The 17,986-nt window shown below is 34.2% G+C and overlaps 3 protein-coding genes and 1 pseudogene across 5 annotated transcripts; 3 read left to right on the forward strand and 1 right to left on the reverse strand.

Annotated features, from left to right (window-relative positions):
* Positions 1–1,366: 1,366 nt before the first annotated feature.
* LOC111308659 (uncharacterized) lies at positions 1,367–4,612 on the forward strand. The gene is made up of 5 exons (XM_022907166.2): positions 1,367–1,746; positions 2,186–3,122; positions 3,206–3,301; positions 3,492–3,628; positions 3,984–4,612. Exons 1-5 carry the CDS (start codon positions 1,529–1,531, stop codon positions 4,150–4,152), a joined length of 1,557 nt encoding a protein of 518 aa, XP_022762901.2. The 5' UTR covers positions 1,367–1,528; the 3' UTR covers positions 4,153–4,612.
* A 1,309-nt stretch (positions 4,613–5,921) lies between these two features.
* On the forward strand, positions 5,922–9,590 carry PYM (partner of Y14-MAGO). The gene is made up of 4 exons (XM_022907167.2): positions 5,922–6,285; positions 6,782–6,898; positions 7,758–8,003; positions 9,215–9,590. The coding sequence occupies exons 1-4, from the start codon at positions 6,094–6,096 to the stop codon at positions 9,356–9,358; spliced, it is 699 nt and encodes a 232-aa protein (XP_022762902.2). The 5' UTR covers positions 5,922–6,093; the 3' UTR covers positions 9,359–9,590.
* Positions 9,591–10,087: 497 nt separating this feature from the next.
* Positions 10,088–11,969, reverse strand: LOC111308661 (uncharacterized). Of its 2 annotated transcripts, XM_022907168.2 has the most exons (8): positions 11,812–11,968; positions 11,549–11,714; positions 11,372–11,462; positions 11,220–11,278; positions 11,073–11,133; positions 10,872–10,962; positions 10,705–10,781; positions 10,088–10,519 (listed from the first exon to the last, which is right to left on the reverse strand). In XM_022907168.2, exons 1-8 carry the CDS (start codon positions 11,837–11,839, stop codon positions 10,403–10,405), a joined length of 690 nt encoding a protein of 229 aa, XP_022762903.2. In that variant the 5' UTR covers positions 11,840–11,968; the 3' UTR covers positions 10,088–10,402. The 2 variants fall into 2 exon arrangements, with proteins under 2 accessions (XP_022762903.2, XP_089600961.1); XM_089744835.1 differs by lacking the exon at positions 10,705–10,781 and having other exon boundaries at positions 10,262–10,519; positions 10,831–10,962; positions 11,812–11,969.
* A 1,188-nt stretch (positions 11,970–13,157) lies between these two features.
* On the forward strand, positions 13,158–16,561 carry LOC111308662 (uncharacterized; annotated as a pseudogene). Its single transcript, XR_016328333.1, has 3 exons — positions 13,158–13,275; positions 13,701–13,764; positions 15,154–16,561. The product of XR_016328333.1 is annotated as an uncharacterized LOC111308662 (transcript).
* The last annotated feature ends 1,425 nt before the right edge of the window (positions 16,562–17,986 follow it).

The following is a 17,986-nucleotide window of genomic DNA, read 5'->3' on the forward strand; positions in this document are numbered from 1 at the left end:
ACCAAAATTTTTGACATTTGGGAGAATTAGGAAAGTTACTTCTTCGATTCCTTGCATCAGCCGGCAGAAGAAGATTACAAAGATTCACATGTTGCAGCTGTCGGTTCATACTTCAAATATAGGCCTCGCGTAATGGGCTCATGCAAGGGACAGTGATTTTATGACTTTCGAGACGATAATGCAATTTTTAATATCCTAATTTTGTCTTATTTCCTTTGCTTTTGCTCCTTTGAAATGAACGGGCACTTGATCACAGAGAAAACAGACTGGGACAAAAATTCCTGACGACTGCATTGCACACGGGCAAACTATTGAACCTTAGCAAGTTTAAAAGAACAAAAGATAGGGAAAACCCCAAGTTGTTGCTGAACTTTTGCCCAAAATTCATTGCTCCATTCAATTTGAACTTGGAAATAGAAGGGGAGAAAAAAATATATAATTACTGAGTTAAAATGCCCTCATAGCAAAGATCGATGTCTCTCATTTTACAACATATAGATGCAACCAACGAGTTCCATATAGAAAGGGTTTGCAGCATGCCCTGAGTAACCATCTCTTCCAACCACATCACAGCTTCAAATTAAATAAAAAAAAATAAAAATATTTTAAATCTCGTAAACGTCAAAAAGCGAAAAAATATATATTTTGAGACAAAAAAATATTATTTACATAACTAAAAAAATTAATATAAACTATATTAACAAAGAAGAAAAATAAGTATCTTTTACCTCTTGATTTAATAATTAAAGAAGCTTTATAAAAATATAAAGATTTTGATTTTAAGTTAAAATATTAAATAATAATTTTATTTTTATAATTAAATAAATAATAAATATAATTATTTTTTTATTTATGTCCGGATGGAGTTGGACAGTACAATCCAAAATCAGACTTTAACTGGAACTCAAATTAAAAAAAAAAAAAAAACTAAGCATTTTCAATATAATTTTTGATTATTTTAAAAAATTCAATCATATCAAATTAGGATAAATTAAAATCCATCGTATTTAAATTATTTTATCTTTTATTCCTTATAAATCATATCTACAGTAAAAATTTTCAACCATTAAACCAAAAATTATATCAATAATCATCACAAAAATTCTTTTTTTTTTTTTTTTCAATTTATTAATGTAAAACTAATGAAATTTAAATGAAGTAAATAAAAATATAAAAATAAATAAAATGGAATACTAAAAAGGTAAAAAAGGGAAAAATTCTAAATCGAATGAAGCAGAGTAGCAGATCAAAAAAAAAAAAAGATTTCGAGTAGACTGGCAGAATAAAATAGAAGTTTTTTTTTTTATTTTTTTTCAAAAGGGAAAAAAATTAAAAGACCATGGCTACGCCACACGTGCTTCATGGGCGCGTACTGATACTTCCTTATCACCGACAGCAACTTTGTGGCGTTGTGCTTATTTCTTTCCTGAAGCCATTGCTTCAATCTTACTCTTCTCTCCTTCCCTCAAATTCGCCGATCTGCTCTCATTCTTTGGTCAGGGCTAAGACTAACTGCCAATTCCTCGCCATGGATCCAGCATTTCAAATATCCATAAAAAACATCGGCGCTTTAATCTTTCTTCTATTATCAATAGCCTTAAAAACGACCAACGCTTCAATCCACATCTATCAGAAGCAACTCTTCAATGAAGTAGGCAATGCTTACCTTCTTCCGGGCGGAAGTGAAGGCATCGCCGCCTCTCTCTCCTCCGACAAATCCGCCACCGATGGCCGCTCTTTTGTTCGGTATAAAATTAATGAAACACTTTCCTTTATTTAAAAAATGCGAATCGTTTGTTTCTTTTAAATTCAATTTATGAAAGTTCTGAATGAAGAATGTAACGTTGTTTTATCGATTTTGGATTAGATCTGTTAGAAACTCATTAATCTTAGCTGTATTTATGATGACGAATGAAATATGAATTGTCGTTCTTCTTTTAGATTTTTTTTGAAAAATTAAGAAATGTAATTTTCAATTTTACTAATTGTTAATTGTATATTGAATTGAAAATGATTAATTGATCAGATCAAAGTTATCTGTGCCATTATCATTTTGTTAATACTATATAACTGATGCTACTTTTCAGAAATTTTTGTAGCCATAGATGTAAAACCAGTATTTTTGTGCTGACTTAAGCATTTCCATTTTCAAAATTTGATGGTTTAACATATAATTTTTATATAGATTTGAGAATATCACATTCTGGAGGACCCAGGCTGCTGCAGATGAACATTCTGACATGGAACATAGGACCGGGTTGATACAAGCGGTGATTTTTGAGGCTGCTGATCGAAATAATATTGGTGGTTCAGCTTATGGTGGGCAGAGATCAATATGTTGCACCCCTGATCTTGCTAAGCTGGAAGGTTGCAAGCAAGGTGAAGTAATTAGGATACCGTCTGCAACAGATATTAATTGGCCTATTGTTTTAAACATACAGTTCAGTGAGAACTATTTATCCACAAGTATGGACAATGCAGAGTTTCCTATCACAAAAACTGGAATGTATAATTTATTCTTTATAGCATGTGATCCGAAACTTAAAGGAACAGTAATGAGTGGGAAGACTGTGTGGAAAAATCCTGATGGTTATTTACCTGGCAGAATGGCTCCATTGATGAAGTTCTATTTGTACATGACAATTGCCTATTTGTTGCTTAGTGCTGTTTGGTTCTCCCAGTACATGAGATTTTGGAAAGATATCCTGCAACTTCAGCACTGCATCACTGCTGTTATTGGTCTGGGTTTGTTTGAAATGATATTGTGGTATCTTGACCATGCAAATTTTAATGATGCAGGAGTGAGGCCTGTTATAATTACATCTTGGGTTGTGACAGTTGGAGCTATAAGAAAAACACTTTCTCGACTTCTCATACTTTCTGTTTCAATGGGTTATGGTGTTGTTCGCCCAACTTTGGGAGGTCTTACCACAAAGGTGCTTCTTCTTGGAACAACTTATTTTTTGGCATCTGAATTGCTGGACATTACCGAGTATGTAGGGACTATCAATGACATATCAGGAAGAGCAAGACTCTTCCTAGTCCTTCCTGATGCACTCCTGGATGCATTTTTGATATTGTGGATCTTCACATCTATTTCAAAAACACTGGAGCAGCTACAGGTATTTCAGAATGTTCATTTTTTCTGCTTTAATGGTAAATGGCCTTAATTTTCTTTCTTATGATTGACATTATTTTCATCCAGGCAAAGAGAATATCTGTAAAGTTGGACCTCTATAGGAAATTCTCAAATGCATTAGCTGTGGCAGTGATTGCTTCTGTTGCATGGATAACTTATGAGGTATGACTTTTGCAAGACTTTTTTTTCTTTTCTGGTTGGTGTTTGGATGTTATATTTCGTGGATAAATGACAGATATTGTGAAGTATTGCAAAAGAGTCAATTATTTACTGAACTTAAAACTGTTATGTAGCTCTTTGTAAGATACCAATGGTTCAATTTATCATGGATCTGATTTGTTTGGTACTACAGGTATACTTCAAAGCAACAGATCCATTCAATGAGAGGTGGCAGAGTGCTTGGATCATCACAGCTTTCTGGGACATTCTTTCATTTGCACTACTCTGTGTTATTTGCTACCTTTGGGCTCCATCTCAGAGTTCCCAACGGTGCGTCTTATTCTTGTAGAAGTTTTAATGAATCAATTGGACAGCATTAACCTTTTGCATTTCTTTTCAATTTAAAAATGCTTAAATGGTATGTTGCATGGGGTTTTAGCCGGTTGGAGAAAGCTCAATTGAATCGTAAGGACACTGTCTGGCCATGTTTTGGTTGGAGGACTTATATTTGTAGTTAGAATCTGCTATCAAATAGACAGGAATCTTCCTTTGTATATAGTTTGTCATGAGTCATGATCATGACAATATTTTTGAGGGGTGATATAAACATCTCATAGCTTTAATTTCATCTGTATTTTTGCCACTTCCTTATGCTAACATACTCAATACTGCTAACTGTCCTCAGGTATGCATATTCAGAAGATGCGGGGGAGGAATTTGATGATGAAGAAGCTCAATCTCTAACTAGGGGACGGTCTGACGGGGATGTCAGTTTAGTTAAGCAGGAGAGGAAGAATGGCAATGCTGGTGCCTCTGATCACGAAGATGACTCAGAAGAGGATAAGAGGGAGTAAAATATCTTGATGGAACATCTTTTTAATCAACCTTATCGAGTAGTACCAAATGACCTCGACCAGAGCCCATGGGGAGATGAGCATATTGTCCTCGAAGTAACAATTCTCCAAATCAGCACGCAAAGGGACCCGATCCGTTAACCAAGTATTGATCTTGCCAACTTCTGCTTTGGCGACAGAGCTGGTAGATTTCTTTTTCTTTGTACATGAGAAAAAAAAGGGTCACAATTAGGCATCATAGCAAAGATAATGAAACAGGTATTGAAATGGCATTGTTAAATCTTATGTCCGGATGCATGAGATTAGGTGTTGTAATCATGATGTTTCTTCTTTGTAGTAATGTTAGGTGTGTGATTTGAAATTTTGCTAACATGATAGCGAGATGGGTCGGTTTCCATCTCATTTTTTGGTGTTTGATTGGGAGAACAAGATTTATCAAAGAAGATTTGTTATGTTTCCACTAGCCGTTATAGTTTTTAATATGCTTCAAAACTTTTAACAAATTGGGTAATATCAAGTTTTCTGAAAAGCACACACCCGAAAATTTTGGTTCAATAATTGAATCTTAAACAACACGGTTGGAATTTTTCTCTTCTCAATTTTTTTTTAAGCTACGAGGTAGTTTAAAATTGCATATAAAATGTTGTAATTTAAGATTTTGATTTTGACATATTAATAATAAAAATTTTAACTTTATAAATGAAATTAAAAAATTGATACAAATTTTATTTTTTGTTAATTTTGACAATAAAATTTGAAAACGTCGTTATTAATAATGCGATAATTTCTCTTCTTTTAAACCCAAATTCATATTTCAACTTTCTACTAATTCGAACATAAATAATAAATTGAGTTATTTGAAAAATATTAGTATTTGAATTAGTACTTCAACAAATTTTTTATTTCTAATTAACTTCAACTACTTGAAAAATATTTGATCAATAGTATTTAGGAAGCTAGAAAGTTCAGTTTTAAATTAAATTTCATTAACTTGCTATTTACTTTGTAATTAGCCTCAAATTGTATGCAAAATTCAACGTTGACAAGTAAGAGCTATTTGTAAATTATTATATCTTTATCCCTCGCAATAAGGAAAGTTGGAGATTGCCGATTCAAGTCAATGTATTAGAATCCATAATATCTGGAGTTTGATGTCAAATCGTAATTAAAAAACAAGGAAAGTTGAAGATTACCGATTTAAGTTGGTGTATTAGAGCCAACAAGATCTGGAGTTCGGTGAAATTTAAAAAGCATAATTTTTTTTTTGAATTATAATTAAAAAAATTATCATTTATTTTTTATTTTAATTAATTAATTTTTTTAAATATTTATTTACATCTTATTAAATTTTTATTTGAATAATAAATTAACATAATTAATAAAAAATAAATAAAATTTTATGTGATATCAATCAAATAAAAAAATTATTATCTGACACTATTAATATATAAGATAATTAAATAAAAAATATATTTTTTTATAAATTTTTTCTATCACTCTTTTTTTAAGATCTTTTTAAAAATTTAATTAACCGTAGTTCAAAAATTTATTAATTAAATTTTATCTTATGGTTAGATTTTATTTATTTAAAGATTCAATTGAATATGAATAAAAAATTATAATACAATGATAAAAATTTAAATGATTATTGAGTTATAATTTACCGGTATTTTTTGTTTTTAACTTAATTAAAAAAATTAAAGGGACCAAAGTGGAAATACATTAATTTTAGCTGATCAAAATGGAATTTTAACTTTTACATTTAAGTGCCCAAAAACGAAAAACAAATTTAATTTTTAATTTCTTACACCTTTTTGGCTGATAGGTTGGTGAAAACATTTTGATTGATTTCACAAACTGAAGCAGAGTAATACAACAAAATCACAGTCTCAGGGATCAAATCGAAACCAATCTATTAATTTCAAAAACAAATATAAGTCAATGGGTAGCAATAATGGAGGAGGTGAAGAGCAATTGAAGAAGATGGCGGAATTGAGCAGAACCCTAAAAGAAGGAGAAAGAATTCTAGCGCCCACCCGAAGACCCGACGGTACACTCCGAAAACCCATAAGGATTCGGGCCGGGTATGTTCCCCAAGAGGAAGTAGCCATTTACCAGTCCAAAGGTGCCCTGGTATGTCTCATATGTCCATGTATGCAATGTATGCATTTATGTGCATGTAATTTAATCTTTTGGCTTGTTTTAGTGATTAGAATGTTAGGAAGAGAGAGTATGGCATCAAATTTGTATTTATTGATTTGTATGTCATGCATGTGTTTACGTATGTACGGATGGATAAATGGATGGATGGCGGATTATGAATGTTTCAGTGTTTATATTTGGTGTTTGTAAATGTGGGAACTTGTTGCTATTGCTTTATGGTTGAGTTCTGGAGCTAAAAAATTTAATGTTAAAGTAACTTAATTGTTACTAATGTTTTCTATTAGTACTGTGACGGTTCCGTGCAGCTAAAGTTCAGTATAGACTTTGTCCTTTGGGATTGTTGGATTCAAAGTTTTATTTTGTGGAAATTTCTCCTGCAAAATGTTGCTCTTTTTTCCAATAGGAAAAAAGGAGAAGGAAGAACAAGAAGATTGATATTGATCTTTGTTTCAATCTTGTGATGCAGTGGAAAAAGGAGATGGCATCGCAAGTAGTGCCTCCAGGTTATGATCCACCTCCGGATGCAAAACCCAAGTCTAAATCAGCGAAGAGAAATGAAAGAAAGAAGGAGAAACGGCTACAGGTATGATGTTTGTTGCTGTGATCTTGCTTGAATTTCCACTTAAGGGTTTTTGCAATTTTGGCTCATTTCATCTTGGTCCGTTAAACTATCTCATAAGATAAATGATTTCATTTCTTTTCCTTTTGATGAAACTTCACTTGGTGAAATACTTGGATGTACGTGTTAACCTTATGGTTTTATCACAAAATTTTCCATCTTCTTTGTTACTTTCTCCTATGCTTTAGCCATGGCCCATTTCAAGCCTACAAGCGGATGGTCATTTTCTTTTCTTGCTTGGTTCTTTTACCATAGCAGAGGGACAATATAATATAGTTTGTTTTGTCATCAGTCAATGCTTTTTCTCTTCTGTAAATGATCAAAAAGTCCATGGAAACAGACCAGAACATCCTTAGTGTTTATGAAAAGCCAGCTGTAGTACTAGTAAATGTGTTTTCTGTGGCTTTGTGATGGCAATAGCATATGTGGTCTGCCAACAGCTTTTCATCTTTTTCGATTTTTTGCAAAAACTGGACTCTTTACTTCTTTATCTCTATTTTACCTTTTCTCTTTGTCACAAAAATGAAAAAAAGGATGAAAAACTTGTTATTTGTGCTGTGGTTCCGATTTTCACTCGCATTGTTGCTAGATAGCTATGCAACAACATTGTTGCTGCCAGTGTTGATAGAATAAACTGATTGAAAAACATATCTACTGCATTAGATAGTTGATGGAATAAACTGATTGGCTTTGGATGTGAGCTTGTTGTCTCTAAGAATGTACTGAGGTAAAAATATCTAGTCTTGCCATTGTTCTAGACATTAGGCAACAAGATTCTGTAAATTAACACTTATCATTTAATTTACCAATTTACTTATGGCAGGCTGCTCTTGAAAAGCGTAAGGACTTGGAAGCAGTGGCAGATGATGAGACTACAAAAGAGGATGTACCTGAGGAATATTTAAACAATGGATCAGAATCTGTTAACTCATTGACATCTCAGATGACTGATCTGGCTGTTTCCGAAAATCCTGTTCCAACCTCTCCACCCTCAAACTCAGTGGAGGCCTCGGATGCTGGGGCACCGGTTCAAGATCTTGATAAAAAAATTCGGGCACTTAAAAAGAAGGTATGGTTCATTATGCTTTTGTATTAACATGTAAAAGATAGTGGTTATAATTTGTATAGCATTTTATTACATCTTAATGAACCTTGTAGAAAGAAAAACTCGCTTTTTCATCTCTACGTAAAAAGCTTTATCTAAAATTAAACTCATCCTTTATGCTTGAGAGGCAGAAGACTTGTAACTACCAACCGTGATCATCAAGTAATCATCTGTGATGGGAGGATAGCAAATTGAAAAATACTTTTTAAAGTTAAAATGAATAAAGAGAACTGAAAAAGGAAAAAGATATATTATATTTCCACTTATGAAAATCAATAAAATGTTTACTTTCTGTTTACTAAATTGATCTCATTTAGTTTTCTGTGTGCATGTGCATCTTTGTGCATTTGGTTGGAATAACGATACCCTCTCGACAGCTTTACCTCTGCATATATTGCAGAGTTTTGAAAAAAGTTCTAAAAATAAGTGTAAAAATATGCTATCCCATAACTCATCCACACTGCTAAGAGAATTGTGTGCTACTTTATGATTGTCAAATGGAAGCTTATTATTCTTCCTGTTGTGTACAGCTTATGCCCTTTTTGGGCTGAGTGTAATGAAGGTCACTGCTAACAATTGACATATGTGTGCACATCCTTCTCACTTGTTCTCGTGCTTTGTGTCTCAATATTCCAACTAATCTTGACTCCTGTTCTTTCTTTCTTTTTTTCCTCATTGAGTCAGTTGCTTTCCCCTGAAGAGGCTTTAAATAAGATTCTGGTTTTTGTGCATGGATGCATGGGTGTTGTATGTGAGTCTTAAGAGAGGCATGTTTCCAGCAAATATATACAATGATTAGTTTGATGTATACCTCTAACTTTTCTTGCGCATACCAGAGGACTTAAAAAGACATAAAGTTTACAGCTTAATATTTGAGTGACAATAAGGTTCATCGTTTATCATTCATTGTTTATACATGTTTCAACTTCAAGTTGTTGCTGAACATGGTTGAGTACTTTCAGTGACTTAAGGATGGAATTACTTCTTTATTTCAGTACTAGCTATCTGCAAGTTAATTGTTTACATTGGTGTCCTTCCCATTCCTTGGATGGTTGCATGGTGAACTTGTTTTAAATGTGAAATGTTTTCAATACCTAAAGCATCAAGCCTATATAAGTTTTAGTGCTTTTTTTTTTTTAATTTTTATTTACCTGAATATTGATTTGCATATGTAGATTCGGCTAGCAGAAGCTCAACAGCAAAAAACTCCACAGCAAGAGATGAAGCCAGAACAGTTGGAAAAGTTGGCAAAACTGGAAGGTTGGCATGAGGAGCTAAAGCTTTTGGAGGATAAAAAGGCTGAATTGGTCGCATTGTGAGTTTGAGATTTGTCTCTGTGAAGAAGCTGTGTAGTTCATTTACAGTTTGATGGGATCCAAAAACTGCATTTTGGAACAGAGGTCAATCTATCAAGATTTTGTTCTTAAAAGTGGCATGTGAATTTGCATTGATGCATATGACCATGTTTAATTAGCATAATTTGCTTAGCATTCCATTATTCCTCCAATGTTATAGTGGAAAATGAGCAGCCGAAAATTTGGCTTTCAGATTATTTGACTTATTTGGGTTAGCTGTGATTCAAACACCAAATGACAGCTACTGATGACCCCTTTAACCTTTGGCCTGTGCAATGGTAAAAGCTTTTGGCTAGTAAGGCCAGAATACAGATACAAAACCTTGGGAGTGATTACTGAGTCTCTGAGGGATCATTTATCAACATTCAAAAATCAGGGACTCCTTCGTGGTTGCAAAGCAACAGCATCTGCAATAAGCAAGAGGGAAAGTGAAAGAATGCTTCATCGATGGAGCTTATATTAACATTGCTTCCATCCTACCAAATGCAATGGGCGGCATATCTTGTACCACGTCCTGTCCAAGGCTGGGGTGGGCTAAGCTCGGATCAGGCCTTGGAAATTTTTTTTGAAAGTTTGGGTCTAGCACGAAATATTTTTTAATTAATGAAAATTAAAGTACAATATGTCCTCGTTCTCTACTTGTTCCAGCAAAATTGACAAATCCGATCATAATCATATCGTTAAAGGGGAAAATTGAGAGGATGACAAATTGCATGAAATTTAAAATATCCGGCAACTCAAATGTAGATTTAATAGTACAAACAGAAGATTTTACAGAGAAAAGCACTATAGACAAGTATATGAAGAAAGATCAAAATTTTGCACAACAGCTTGCAGAATAAAACCAGTCATTGAAACAGTCCGACTTCACCACCAACACCACTGCTGCTGCATTACTTTGTAATAGCACATATTGTCCTCCACGATAACCGAGATGGATATCCAAGACCTGTAATTTCAAAGATCAAACCCCTGAATGTGATTGCATTCAACCTGAAATCATTGTTTCTATGCAGATTCAACATCTGATTCCTCTAGTGCTTCTTTATAAAGTTCGAAGTCCTCAGGACTCCATCTGCAGATCAAGTGTAGTCGGAAAGTAGCCATTTTGATCCCCAACAAGCGCTGCAAATAAATAAAACGTCATCAACATTTGAGTTCCAATAGACAAAACCAGGGGGTCAAAAACAGATTACTTGATGCATCAAGTGATTGCAACTAACAGTAAATGACTGACACTAATCCAACATTCCCTCACTGACAATATTATATTATAACTAGGTACATCAAGGTATAAAACACGAACACACCAGTATCCGAGCTGACTCAGGTGACAAAGGCTTTCCCTCCTCGCAGACAACAAAGTCTGAAACAAGTTCTACAACACCTATACACCATAAATAAAGTTAATATGTCAATTCAACCTTAATATATACGTTACATGTCATGCAGAAAACAGAAGAAACAAATGATTGACCTTTGTTCAACCGAACAGGCATTCCTTGCTTGCGCAAAAATGGCTCCATCTCATGCGTGAACTGATCCAAAGGACCTTCTAAAAGTTCCACCTGGAAATGATAGAAAGCATGTGTACATCCCATTAATAATCAAGGATCATAAGCTTTGCAGCAAGATAAAAAGACATAAGGTAGAATAATAAGAGTTTGTCTTTCTCAACCTTCTCAGTTGCAACGCTTCCTGTCCTTGCAAAGTCGGTTTCTTCAAATTTATTAAACAAGCTGCAAAATAATCATAAATAAGGAACCCAAAACTTGAACTGTAACAGTCTAAACAGTTGTAATGTAAACTGAGATATCAGATATACCTCTCCACTTCTTCTCTTGGCAAGTTGGTAAGAAACAGTCCAGTATCCCCGCGCAGAAGCTAGAAAACAATTCAACAACAATGGTAATAATAATAATGATGAGCAGAAGCATCAAATGTAAACATGATAAAAGAAATAAGCTGCTGCCATACCTTAGAAACTTTGTAAAGACCTGGTCTAATATCATCAGAAGCAGAACGACCTACTGCAACTTGCATTACTTTATTTGAACCAAGGAAAAATCTGAAGTAAAATCCCCAAAAAAAATTAGTCAAAGTAATTTAAATAATACAAGAGTAAATGGGCTTCTTGAATTTAAAATTTTTCACCTGCTGGTGGGTTTGAGCTGCTCTCTAAACTCCTTGAATTTAAGATTTCTCATGTTTTCAAAAGAGAAAACATAGATAGAATTGTAAGTTTCAGCAGCTTCCCTTATAGCATTCACTATTGATTCCTTATGTTCCCTTCCCTTCTTCTTTGTCTTTGATAATGAAACTGCATATACCATGAAATTCAAACATTTTGAAAACTTTATAACCCAAAAAAAAAAAAAAACCACTTTTTCATGATGAAATATTAAAAGAAGGCGAACCTATTTTGTTACGCTTGGACGTTGGCATCTTCGACAAGTAATGTCGGAAAAGTAAAGGAGTATGCTTTGTTCTGCTTTCTGCAACTTGTAAAACCTATGTTTCTCTTTCTGGTCTGGTTTGTTAGGGTTTTGAGCTTATACGCTGCGGTCTTCTTCTTGCGATGTTAAGAGTCTGGTTCTCGGGTAATTGGATCTTTCCTCCTGGGCCCAAACTTTTTCCATTTCTGACCCAATTTTCATTGTCTAGATTGGACCCATTTCAACCTTTCTATTTAGGGATGCAACCCAATCCGTTTCTTATGAATTTCGATTAATTTAAATCTTTCAAGATTTTTTTAAAAATTTTGAGTAAGATAAAAATAAAATAAAGTTGGGATTGAATTTTAGATAAACTTGTCCAACTCGTATATATATAAATAATTATTTATTTAATTTTATATTTTTATATATTTAATTTTATATTTATATTTAAAAAATAATATTTTATTAATTTCAAATTAGATTGAATCCAACATAATTTTATATACTATTAGATTAAATAAAATTCAAATCTAAAAAATAAAAAATTATCAAATTAAATCAAATTTAATTATTATATATATAAAAACGCATCGAATTTGAGACGAAAAAAACTCTCTCACCCTAGCCGATTGCCATCCCTATTTCCATTGTGAAAATAAAAATGTGTGTGGATCAAGCGGCCCGTTCAGGGTCACAGGCCTGCCCAATAGTTATTCGGGCTTGGATTCCCATTTGCTCTTTTTTTAGTGTGATAGGCCTCGATTGACTTAAAACAAAAATCATGTCTCTGATTGGCTAACGGGAAAATCTCTTCCATATTTATTTTCCCGTTGTTTCTGATTGGCTCTTTGACTGTTAAGTTGGGCTGTCAACGTGGACATTCGATGTAATGCTCGCCCATTATTGAAAGCGGAGAGCAAAAACAAACTGAAAAAAAATGGAAAATGAAGAAAAAAGATGCTAAGAAAGACAGACAGCGCGGCATAAAGCCTCCCCTTACTCAACCGTCAAAGGCAATTGAGACGTTAGCCTTTTTTTTCTAACTGAGAGTGAACGCCATCGGAGCTGGCGTCATCTGTAAGTGACTCATTGAGCCCTTAAAACCAGCGCGTCTTTAAACAACCTCTCTTAAATTCACGTAACCGTCTCAAGATTCCCCTGAGCGTGCTTTCAGATAACCTAAAAGCGCGTCTACCCAGTTCCCAACCCTTATTTTAGTAAGAGCGTGATTTACACTTCTTTCTGACGCGTGATATTGCCATTTTGCAGTTTCCATTAATCGGATTTGTCGAGTTATTTCTACGCTACTTTTCCTCCCTCAGAACACAGCTCTTGTCGCCTATCATTCTACCTCTTTCAAGTTCTCGTTTTCGTGGCCAAACAAAACCCTAAATTTGAAAATTCTCTTGTACCTCTCCCCTAATTTCCCCCAACATTGCCCTGGTACGGCCGTCGTTTTATCTCTACTTTTCGCCGTCGAATTTTCGTGTCTTGTTCATTTATCTTGAAGCTTTTGATTTTCTTCACTAGCGAAGAAAAGAATATCAGAAATTTCATTATTACTTTTTAAGCTTTGAAGAGACTTTTTTTTTTCCAAATTTTTTGTAATGAAATTATTTTAATCTTAAATTAAATACATCCAATTTCCTGCTTGTTTTTGTTTTTTTATTTTAATAATTAAATATTGAATTCGATAATTATAGATCTTAGATGGATAAAGTCCAAAGTCCCATGTGGGTAAAATCATAGGTCGATGTTCTCTTTCGATTCTTTAATCAGTTAATTAACTCTATTATCGCGTGAATCTATTGTTAAAGCAAGTTGTTTTGATTCTTTAAATCTATTAACTCTGGGTGTTATGTTATCAGGTGAGACTTGGTATCTCCAACTAACTCATTATCTCGACCTAGATTTCCACAACTTTTCAGGCAGGTGAGATTCTTTGAAGTTCTTCCTTTTAAATCATGAATTATCACGTCATATTTGGTATACCCATTGGTTGGGATTGTTCTTTTCCGATGTTCAATTTCAAGGATGATCTAATTCACTTGTATAATGGAACATGGAGGTGAATTGTATTAGGGATTGTTCTTTTCCGATGTTCAGTTTCAAGGATGATCTAATTCACTTGTATAATGGAACATGGATGTGAATTGTATCAAGGGTTACTGGTGTTTTTGAGTTTAGTTGTACTTTGGCTATGGTGGATGATCTATTTCACTTGTATAATGAAACAAGGATGTGAATTTTATCAAGGACAATGGTAAATGACCGGGTTTTCTTTATGTTTACGGTTTATGAAGCTTAAATTTTGGTATTATTTTGTTTATGTATGTTAACTTAAGTTTTCATGTTATTGGTGCATTGCACTCTAGCACTTTCGTTTTGCAAGTATGGTGAGGACAGGGAGGTGTTGTTTGCTGCTGGTGCCATAATAATTTGTGGTATTATGGTTTGGAAATGGGGGATTTGCTCCCCACATTGTAGATCTGTTTTATAGTGTCACAATGAAGAGAAGTTCTTACAAACAGTTTAATAGTAGAAAAGTGCATATCAATGTAATAGAGAGGATGATAAGGGCACAATGTAGCATGAAGTTCTTAGTGGTAACAGCTGTGAAATGTCCTTGGTTGTCTGTTATTTATTAGTTTCTGTGATCAAATTAGCAGCCTAAATGGTTAGTGGTAAGTAAGGCATCTTTTTGATTTGGACTATTATTCCATGCCAGCTTCGGTGTTTCTTTAGATGCATTGTTTTATTGAGTTTGGACATGTGAAAGCCTTCTTTTATGCCTATTTTCCCTTTAGTTTTGGTAAAGATGGTGTATTTGGGGACAAAGAATAGAGAGAACGAGAAAGAAATGTGTTTGTGTGCATCTATATGTGTGAGAGAGACCACTGCATGTCTGTTGCCTCAATAATAAAAGTTTCTCAGTACTTCTTTTAGGATTACATGTATTTGTTTCGGATCTTTTACTAGTCTTTAATATATTTGAAATTAGGACATTGCTGTTATAAAGTTATAAGAGATAGACTTTACTTTGAACATGTATTATCCCTTCAGAACTCCTTGGTGTCCTCTGACACAATAAAACCCAGGATGTGGTAAAATTAATGAAGTATAGATAAACAGGGTTGCCTTCTTCCATCATGGAAACAATGGTTTAGATATTGTTGTTTAAAGGCCTAAAGTTACCATTAGCTTTAGAAATTTGAGAAGCACATTGGTGAATTTATCTGTATCTACCACTATATGTTGGACTTGAGATTATTTCTACAGTTATAAGATTTTCTGATTTTGCAATATTCTTTTGAGGTGTAGTTTGCAAATGGTGAAAGGTAGCAAAGGACAGCGATGCCGGCAATTCAGGCCAACCCCATACTCATTGCCCTATCATCGTCAAGGGATATCTGGCGATTTGTACCCCAAAAAATGTTCCAAAGCTTTGGATAAGAAAGACTGGGAAGATGCAACATGTTCTGTTTGCATGGAGTACCCTCACAATGCTGTTCTTCTTCTCTGTTCATCCCATGACAAGGGCTGCCATCCCTACATGTGTGGAACTAGCTTCCGATACTCGAACTGCCTTGACCAGTACAAGAAGTTCTACACTAAAGTAGTCTCATCCAATCATGAAGAACCCCTGCATAGTTCCATTGGTAATCCAGTTCTTTCGACAGGTTCCAGTTGGCCTGTTGAGAAGTGTGAAGTGACAGAACTTGCATGTCCACTTTGCAGGGGTCAGGTGAAAGGATGGACTGTGGTGGAACCTGCAAGGGAATATTTAAATGCTAAAAAGAGAAGCTGCATGCAGGATAACTGCACCTTCATTGGGACTTTCAAGGAACTAAGGAAACACATGAAAGCAGATCATCCATGTGCTCGGCCACGCGTAGTGGATCCTACTGTTGACCAAAAATGGAGAAGGCTTGAACGGGAGCGGGAGCGGGAGGATGTGATCAGCACAATCAGGTCAACAATGCCAGGGGCAATGGTTTTTGGTGATTATGTAATAGAAGGAAATCATCATGGTTTTGAGACAGATGATGAGGATGGTCTCAATTCATATGCTGCAGAAAGGAATGGAGGCTTTGAGGTAGGTTTAGATAGTAATTTTATGAATTTCTTTCTTCTGCTGCACGCATTGGGGCCATCAGGGACTGACCTTGGTAGACGAGCAAGGCGACCTACACATGCAGCAGACGTGAATGCTGTTGGTGTCCGCCACACCGCTCCTGTTGGGGATCTGGGTTTCTCTGATCAAGGTGATGACAATTTTAGTAATGATGATGATGATGGTGGTGGCAATATTTCTTTGGTTACCCGACTCCGCCGCCATGGAAGACTTCTTTTGGGACGTTCAGGCAGAAGACGGAGACGAAGAGAAGCCATTGGAGGTCAAACATAAGATCAAAGGGGTACCTATAAAGGAGGGGAAATGGGAAAGGTTACTTATCTCCATAGTATTATTTGGCAAAAATTAGTTAAAACACATAAAATATTGGACTTTAAATTGGCACTTATTTACTTCACATTCATTTTAGGGGGGGCATGTTAGAAGGTTGGGTGGGAAAGTAGTGGTGGAAAAGATGACTGTTTTCCTTTGTTGTTGTGCAATCATTTGGATGTGTTCATAATTCCTTTACCTCTCCTCCTTTTAGTTGAATTCTTCTGCAATGTAAACATGTAATTTCATCAGTTAACTTCTGTTAATCCTCTTTCCCCTGTATATAGACTCGTACTGTCAAAAAGAAACCTCAGGCCTTTTCACAGGATGGGGATGCAGGAAAACAATGCAGATTGAAAAAGTCTTCAAATCCTACAGAACCTTGATTGATTTTAGGGGCAAGGAAACATGTTCTTGATAAATGATTGAAACATTCTATTGTGTGTTGAACATTTTGTTTCTCTGCCATTACGTTCATTTACATGGTGCTTTTTCAGTTAAATTACTGGTGCTTTTTCAGTTAAATTTCTAGTGCTTTTGAGTTGATGTTCTTTTGATCTTCACTGTACCCCTAGCCTGCAAGCTTGGGAAAGTTTTCTTGTGGTCCATGACTTGAGTACTGTAAGCATTGGCATGGAGTCTGAACCGGCCTGTATATAGGATAGTGAAAACACCTCGTGGAATGTAGCATCCATTTACCCTGAGCGAGCCACTGCTGCAATCCATTAGCAGGGTAGCGGCACGCTTCTCCAGTTCCTGAATCTCATCTCTGAAATGGTACTGCTCTCCTATGTCACCAGAAGCACACAAAACGTATATCCAAAATTAATGCCAAGAAAGATCTGAACGAAAGACACGAGCAACATACATCAGATGGTAAGAGGAATAATAATAAATTTGTTTATATTACTAATTAAAGAAAACCCAAATATTTTCTTTCAAATTTAACCTAATAAGTTTTATATATAGTTAGATATGAATCATAATTTAGCCTTTAATTAAAATGACAATAATTATTAAAGTAAGCCAAAATTGATTCATAAAGTCTATAAATAGTTCAAACACCCTCGAAACCTTTTTATATGCAGAATTGCACGAATAAATAGGAATGATAATGTACGTCTATATGAGTGACACAATGTAATGTCACTAACTTTACACAAATTATCATCTTATAATTGTTTGATTAATCCGGGAGCAAGCACTCAAGTAACATTTATTATTTGTTATTGTCAATCTATTTAAAACTCTAAAAATAAAAAACTAGCTAATTCAGTCCATCATGTTTAAATTATACATTTTTACTTGCATTCAAATGTTATATTATTATTTTTTTTTATATTTACAGATATGGCAAATTAAATTTTGATGATTAAAATTAAAATTCTAATATCTTATAAAAAATTAATGAACCATGTGATTTTTGTCATTTGAATTTGATATTAAAGTAACTTATTAATATTAAAAAGGGTATAATACCTAATATTAAATAAATCACACAATTGATATTGTGCATTTTTTATAAAAAGATTGTGTTTGAAAATTGGAGTTTAATCATTAATCAACGAATATTTTATTGTTGGTTAAAACTAATTATGAGATTATTTTGAATAGCGACATTTTCTATTTTCCTTTATACGAAAAAAGAGTAGTAGTATATTCCAAAAAGAAAAAAGGTGAAATTAGCCTAGACGACGCCGTTTGGTT

Source organism: Durio zibethinus, chromosome 2, assembly GCF_047325235.1.
Source record: "Durio zibethinus cultivar Kanyao isolate XHJ-2024 chromosome 2, ASM4732523v1, whole genome shotgun sequence".
NCBI classification, from domain to species: Eukaryota; Viridiplantae; Streptophyta; class Magnoliopsida; order Malvales; family Malvaceae; genus Durio; species Durio zibethinus.

Excerpts from the sequence above, each read along its gene's own strand:
- LOC111308659 (XM_022907166.2), top strand. The coding sequence starts at position 1,529 with ATGGATCCAGCATTTCAAATATCCATAAAAAACATCGGCGCTTTAATC. Across the intron at positions 1,747-2,185 it reads GATGGCCGCTCTTTTGTTCG|ATTTGAGAATATCACATTCT; the intron begins GTATAAAATTAA and ends ATTTTTATATAG. Across the intron at positions 3,629-3,983 it reads CCATCTCAGAGTTCCCAACG|GTATGCATATTCAGAAGATG; the intron begins GTGCGTCTTATT and ends AACTGTCCTCAG.
- PYM (XM_022907167.2), top strand. The coding sequence starts at position 6,094 with ATGGGTAGCAATAATGGAGGAGGTGAAGAGCAATTGAAGAAGATGGCG. Across the intron at positions 6,286-6,781 it reads ACCAGTCCAAAGGTGCCCTG|TGGAAAAAGGAGATGGCATC; the intron begins GTATGTCTCATA and ends CTTGTGATGCAG. Across the intron at positions 8,004-9,214 it reads TTCGGGCACTTAAAAAGAAG|ATTCGGCTAGCAGAAGCTCA; the intron begins GTATGGTTCATT and ends TTGCATATGTAG.
- LOC111308661 (XM_022907168.2), bottom strand. The coding sequence starts at position 11,839 with ATGCCAACGTCCAAGCGTAACAAAATAG. Across the intron at positions 11,715-11,811 it reads GTCCAAGCGTAACAAAATAG|TTTCATTATCAAAGACAAAG; the intron begins GTTCGCCTTCTT and ends TGGTATATGCAG. Across the intron at positions 11,463-11,548 it reads CAGCTCAAACCCACCAGCAG|ATTTTTCCTTGGTTCAAATA; the intron begins GTGAAAAATTTT and ends ATTTTACTTCAG.